The sequence below is a fragment of the Condylostylus longicornis genome, unplaced genomic scaffold (assembly GCF_029603195.1).
Source record: "Condylostylus longicornis isolate FDR11 unplaced genomic scaffold, ASM2960319v2 ptg000162l, whole genome shotgun sequence".
NCBI classification, from domain to species: Eukaryota; Metazoa; Arthropoda; class Insecta; order Diptera; family Dolichopodidae; genus Condylostylus; species Condylostylus longicornis.
Genome location: NW_026578130.1, coordinates 994,320 through 1,001,639, shown reverse-complemented (window position 1 = coordinate 1,001,639; position 7,320 = coordinate 994,320). Strand labels below are relative to the sequence as shown.

At 24.1% G+C, this 7,320-nt stretch overlaps 1 protein-coding gene across 1 annotated transcript; it reads left to right on the top strand.

The window, feature by feature from the left end:
• The first annotated feature begins 4,493 nt into the window (after positions 1 to 4,493).
• On the top strand, positions 4,494 to 4,952 carry LOC129616103 (acanthoscurrin-2-like). The gene has a single exon (XM_055531574.1). It carries the CDS (start codon positions 4,494 to 4,496, stop codon positions 4,950 to 4,952), a length of 459 nt encoding a protein of 152 aa, XP_055387549.1.
• Positions 4,953 to 7,320: the final 2,368 nt, after the last annotated feature.

Here is a 7,320-nt window from a genome sequence, read left to right as displayed (position 1 = left end):
CACAAAAAAAATAAAATTTTTTAAGATTTTAAATGAAAATTTGGTGTTTTATTTTTTTTGCCTCTTGCTTTTGTTAAAATTAATTTTTTAAACTGGTTAAGCTGGTTAAACATTTTTTTTTTGGCTTATTTATTGAAAGATTTTATATAGTGACTTTTAAAGACGTCATAGTTCATAAACTTTGTTTACGGGGATTTTTTTCCTTTCAATAATTTTTGATAGCTATTTCATTTTTTCTATGTTAATCAGACGAAATTAAAATAAATGAAAAAAACAAGTGAATAAAACACTTAAAATGTTTTTCTTTTATTTTAATTATCATCATAATTCGCAATTAAAATTTATTTCTAAAATATTTTATAAAGTTTTGAATATTCAAGAATAATATGCTTTTGATGGAAGAGGGCCTAACCTATCAAATTATTGAATAAAAAAAATTTGTCATAGTAAATTTATTAACTAATTTATTTAATATACTTTCAGAAAAATTAATATCATTCGGATTAGGTAATTAGTTTCGAATGCATAATGGGTAATGGTACAATGCGGTAATTTAAGACTTAAGAATACACGAATAACTTTTTGATTTATTTAATTGCATGTGTTTAGGATATTGAGTTCGATAATTCAAAACGAAAGTAGAAGAGCAACCTCTTCTGAAAAAATGATAACACTAGAGACTGAATATAGTCGTTACTATCGGTTAAATTATATCGCAATTGTGATTTATATTTATAAATTTTCAAATAATTATTGAAGTACAAGTAATTCAATTTGAAGTATATACAGAAATGTTTGTAGTTTACATGATTTCTTAGACTATATTGAGAAATTATCACATCTCGTGCAACAATAACCTGTTTAAAATAATTTATATACATCATCATGTATGCAGTCTATTTGAAAGCCATCTGGAGAGTAGTATTACAATTTTTAACTCAAATTACTGTCACATTTTTATGGGTTTTCAAAAATTCACAATTTTGACAAGACTAAGGAATTTATAATTTTGTTAATATTTTCATGTAGACAAATTCTATTATTATTTTTATTATCTTGTACTTGTAGTACACAAGCAATATTGTATAATACGATTACATACCAAGATTTTTTTGCAAAACAGGTACATAATTGAATTATGACAATTTGAATTTTATATTTGTAATTATTTATTATAACTATGTATATTGTTCGGTTCAAAAATCTTTAATTATAAATTAAAAATAAATTTTTAGAATTTAATTGGAAATGACGATTTTATATAAGAACAAAAAAAAAAAATTAACAATGATTTTGATTATAAGCTGCTCAAAAATTTTAATCAGAATTGATTAATGAAGTTTGAAAGATCTGTCAGGAATTAATAAAAATTAATTTTTTTTTTCATAAATTTGCTTAAATTAGTACAATGCTCTATTATGTTCATTATAAAATTTTAAAAATTTTAGCAATCCAACATCATGTAGATATTTTGTAAATAAATGAAAACTTATTTTTTCAAGAAGAAACAAGGCTCTAAGCAAAAAGCATGTTGTTATTGTTTTCCCTTGTGCATGAATACCTCTTGCGATTAGGTAACATTTAACAAATAAATGTTAAACTTTAAAAGCTTATTTATTGCACTAGTTTGCCCATCACTCCTACATGGATGCCATCTTACGATATACATAGTAAGCGTATTGAATCAGTGCAAAAAATATGGTCAAATTTTGTTTGCGTAAATTTAATCGAAAAAGGAATACTACTGGTTACCTTGATAAATGTAAATTAATAGATATCAGACTCTAGAATCTAGGCGTAATGTGGCGTCAGTTATGGTTTTTTATGATATTCTATCTGCAAGAATCAATTATTCTTGTATTTTGAATTTATATAATATTATGCGCTAGTGTTTAATGTTAGAGCTCATTGTTTCTTATATTTGGAACCGCACATAACTAACAAATGTTTTTTCATACTCGTGTAAATAACTTTAGTAAAATTTTAATATTCCAATATTTTAAATGAAATAAATCAAAAATTCAAAATTGTTAATTGTCAATAAATGTTTGACACATAACATACATACATTAGTGCCCTCTTGTTTTATTTATTTTAAAAAATATTGTGATCTCAATCAAATGCAAATATAATTTTGTGATTATCTCTTCTATTTAGTATTTTTATTACTCGTATCACATAAAATATGAAATTTTCTAGAAATTTATTATTAAATTTTGTATACCTTTAATTATATGCATACCTTTAACCGGTTTATTTTTTCAAAATTAACATCAAAAAATATTGATTGTAATCTCAACATAATGTGATTATAATATAAACATACACAGTCACACATATCATTTATACATTTTTATTTGTTTACAAAATCACAGACATAAAAAATGATTCATCAAAAATACAACAATAATTTTTAACCTGTGATCATTTTATTGTGTGGATGATGTCTTTAAATAAAATGAAATTTTTACTTCCAAAATTTTATGAAAACCTAGTAAAACCGGTGGTGGGCTCAAGTTCAAAACCACAATAATTAAGTAAGAAAAAAAAAAACGATCAAGTTCATATGTTAAATATTAAAAAAAAAATCGATTAAGCATAATAAAGCGATGCAATATTGTAAAATTTTCGATTTTTATCTTTTGAGAAAAAAAAAAATATAAAAAACAAAAAAATGAAAAAGCCCATCAAATGAATATTATGCAATGGCTATGTAAAATACAAAAAAAATAAAAAATTTTTGATTCATCATTTTAATGGCATAACAATAAAATATTTATAATGAATGGTATGCAAGTATTATTTTGTGTTACCCCAGGTTATTATTGCATTCACATTAGCGCATGCAGACACAGGCATTTAAATTCAAAATTTAAATTAAATCGATAAATTAATGATTTGAAAAGCAGCACTTTTCCTTGCAATGGATGAGGTGAAAAACTGACACTTTTAGACTTGCGCCCCCTCAGTGCTCTAATAAGAACAAAATTGTAAAACATAAAAATTATTTACTTATTTCATTTTACTTATTCAATTATTTTACATATATTTTAAAATCTTATACCATTCAGCACAATAGGATGTCAAAAACTGGCGTTTTTAAGAGTCTAAGGAAGATATAAATTCTGGGTACGAAAGATAACTAAAAACGTTTTCTAGAGAAGCAATTTTTTAACAATATCCTTTTCAGCTCTTTCCTTTGAACTGTGGCAGGCGATGACTGCATAGCCGGTGAAATTAATGGGCACGTTTTTTTCAAAAATTTATTTTTTGGAAATATGCTAATAAGAGAATGCTACATAGGTACATATATTAAATATTTGTAATAAATTTAACATCAATATAAGATTTCAATAGTGGAAATGGTAATAAAACAAGAAATTTAATTTTAATTTTTAATTTTATGAGATGAATTGATCGGCATGAAGAAAGAAAATAGCGAAAGATACGTGGTTTTAACCAAAGGGTAAAATATTTTAAAAATAAAAGTTACGTAAAAAGTTTGTGTATGTGCATATTAGTTTTTATTTAATGTTATATTTAGTGAGAAAATAGCCTTAAAATTGGTATACTGTCTTTCTCACTAGTGCTATAATGAAGATCATTGTATTTCACTAAATAATTATTATGATTAAACAAAAGATTAAAGTGAGGAACTTTGTCTATGTTTAAATAATAAAAACTTGGCTCCTCTTTTCATAATGAATAATTAAACATTTTTCTGGAAATTTGCCGAATTTGTGCCAAAAAATGTAAAATGTTTAGTTTCAAATGTCTTGGCCGGCCTTGAAAACAATAAAGATCATTTGCTATCTATCTAGTTTCATTGTTAATTATAATTTCCTAAATAGAACTATTTCGCTTAGGAAATTATGTAATTTCACTGAAATCATATTATGATTAGGTATATAATTTAAAGTACGCGGCATACTATAAAAAGAGTAAATGTGTGTAAGAGTAAAAGAAAAAAAAAACACTTTCAGTTTCATTCACAATAAATGACAAATTCGTTTGCGATCATTTTTGAATACAAAAATTGAAATTTGCTGTGATGATATGCAATTAACGTATTTTCTATATTTGATCTAAATTCATAAATTGTGTACAATTTATGAATGATAAACATAAAATAATAGTAAAGAAAAAAAAATATGAATTCCCTTGAATATTGGTTAACACTAAGATTATTTAAATAAATATTGATTTTTACCAGCTCCAAAGAAATTTTTTTTTTCCTTTTGTTAAATTTTGTAAACTTTATAAATTTCATCAATTTCACATACCTATTACTTTATTTTTTTTTTAAATTATATACATATATATTTATCTTTCGTGTTTGAAATTACAATTTTCGGAATAAAAGATCATGATCATCATAAAAAATGGTTTAGTTAACGTGCAACTCGGAACGACTTCATAATATTTCATAAAAAGAAAAAAAAAAAATTCAATTACGGATAAAACGGATATCTAAGGAAATTTAACGCCAAAACATGAATCGAACTATATTTTATGTATCGATATTTTTAATATTGACATTTAATCAAATAAAATGTCAAACTCAATTAAATTCTAATCGAGATTCAACGAATAATGCTGATAAATTATTAGAAATTTCTGAACAAGGACATGAAAATATTGGGGACAGAAATACAAGAGGAATTGGTGGATTTGGTGGTCTTGGTGCTGGTGGTGGATTATATGGTGCAGGTTTTGGTGGTGGAGTATACGGTGGTGGATTAAAATATCGTCAAAAAATTGTTATTAAAAAACGTGGTTTTGTTGGTGGTGCTGGCGGTTTTAAAGGAGGATTTGCTGGTGGAGTAGGAGGATTTGGTGGCGGTGGTTTAGGCCTGGGTGGTGGATTAGGTCATGGTGGATTAGGATATGGTGGATTAGGACATGGTGGATTAGGATATGGTGGATTAGGACATGGTGGATTTTTCCGATAAAATTTATTTAAATTAAATTGTGCTATAAAAACAAAAAATTAGTTCAAATTATGAATATTTGTTAAAAAACTAGTCTAAAAGTATTATATTTAAGAAATTACATAGTGTTTATTATTAAAATTAAATAAAGTTTTTTTAAAAAAAAATTATAGGTTGTGTATGATTTTGTGTAAAATTAAAAACTTTAATTTATTTCTAATTTTAAGATTAATCAAAATATTCGTATAAATGAAATTTTGCGTTATTCTTGGGAATTTTTCATTTAATCTTATTAAAGTTTATATAATCTTTAACAAAAGACTTTTTAAATAGGCAACATAAAAATTTAATGTACCGAATTACTGTGATCATTTCATTTCAATTATTAATATAAACTCTAATTAAAGGTGTGCCCATACCTCGTTTTTTTTTGTTATTGCATAACCTACCATTAACATGTATTAATTCAGTGATTAACTACTAAATTTTCCACGTAAAATTGTGGTGTTCTAATAACACTATGTTGAATTTATGCTATACTTATTTTTGAAATTAAAACTCAAAATATTAAAGTACATTTTTTTTTATATTACGAGCACTCTATTGTGAATGTTTATAATTTAAATTTTTATTATTATGTCAAGCATATTTCGAATTGTTCAAATTCATTTATGTTCAAATCATTAATTTATACTTTAAATCATTATTAAATTTAAATTTAATATTTTATAATATAATCGTTCATTTTACGTGTTATACAATTATTTAATTGCTACATAATGATTTTTTTTGATTTTGAATACAATATTCATAATGCTCTCAAAACTACAAGAGTAGTAAATATAAGTACGAATGAGTATTAATATTTAATTTAAAATTGAATCATAGCTATGCTCATTAATTACCAAATATTAAAAGTTATTAATTAAGTGGGTTCTCTAAAACAACTTGTAAGCATTTACGAAACATGATTTTAATAATGCTAGAGGCATTGATTAGAGTGCTTTCAAAATTCTAAAATTAAAATGAAAAATACTTGCGTTAAACAAAAATTAAATAGTTCCAATTAAGTATAATAAAATTAATATTTTGTATTGAGTAATTAAAACATAAGAACTGATTTCTATAGCATCGTTTTTATACACGTTATACAAAAAAAAGAGTGAAAATATGGCGTGGGTGAACTAGGTTTACAAATAAAACAAAATACCGCTATACTTTTGTTCTTACTAAACGACTTTATACCCTATAAACTAAAAATGGTAAATCTGTAATTTGAAAAACTGATCAATTATCTCTAAATTTATCTCTATATAATTATCTATTTCAATTGGATAATGTTGCATGATGTTTATTACAGTGTTGCAACCCCTGTTTTCGATATGTAGGGTATAGAAATGGAATTTTAGTTGTAGTTTCCAAATAGCATGTTTTAAAAACTAGTTTTTTTTTCAAAATCTATATTTTTCCAAAGAACCAATTTTTTTTTAAATAATATTGAATTCTACTTTTATTCTTAATGCTATTAAAGATTAATATGTTGTGTGGGTGGGTTTTGCTCTTTGTAAGCTTATATAGTAAATTCTTTAAAATTTTTATATTAGACGGAATTCTATAGAAAATTTATAATTTTTTTCTTTTCCTTAATAAACTCTTATTAAATAATTATAAGATTTTAGCATGAGCTTAAGAACATAAATTTAATAGTTGTTTCATTATATAGTAATGAAAACTAACATTTAATTATAATTAGTAAATTATAAAAATGAATTCTATGATTGAAGTGTATAATAGCATTTGATTTCAGTTTTGAAGAGCTTTTCATTTAATTTGAGAGAGAATTCAGAGAATAATTGTTTTTGTCAGAATACAAAAATTGATTAAATATTCTTGAAGAGTATGTTGGGATTGTTTTTATGTTCTATTTTCGGGTAATCAACGTCATTTTTATATAAGTATGTCGATTATTAATAGATGTTTGATTCATAAGGAATCAAACATGTTGTCGTGTTGCAACACAAGCTATCAAACAGCATGATTCGATAACATAATAACATTTGAGTTTTTTACTCCATGGTAGTACGAAAAATTCTATTAGTTTTTATTTTTTTTTAAATTAAACATTATTGCATGCCAGTTATTTATTAAATTAATTTATTATTAATGACCTTTATAAAATATTTTTCGTAATTATTATTTAACCACGATTATGTATGAGTTGTTAAATAGAAATTGTTGAATATTTCATACACAATTTTTTCAAATGCGTAGGTGATTGATAAGGTAAGGTGTATAACATGTGTTTTTGAGGTGAATGGCACGGTTTTTTTTTATTATTTACTAAAATGAAAACATAGAAAATCAAAAATAAGTTTGTTTTACATGAATA

Excerpts from the sequence above, each read along its gene's own strand:
- LOC129616103 (XM_055531574.1), top strand. The coding sequence starts at position 4,494 with ATGAATCGAACTATATTTTATGTATCGATATTTTTAATATTGACATTT.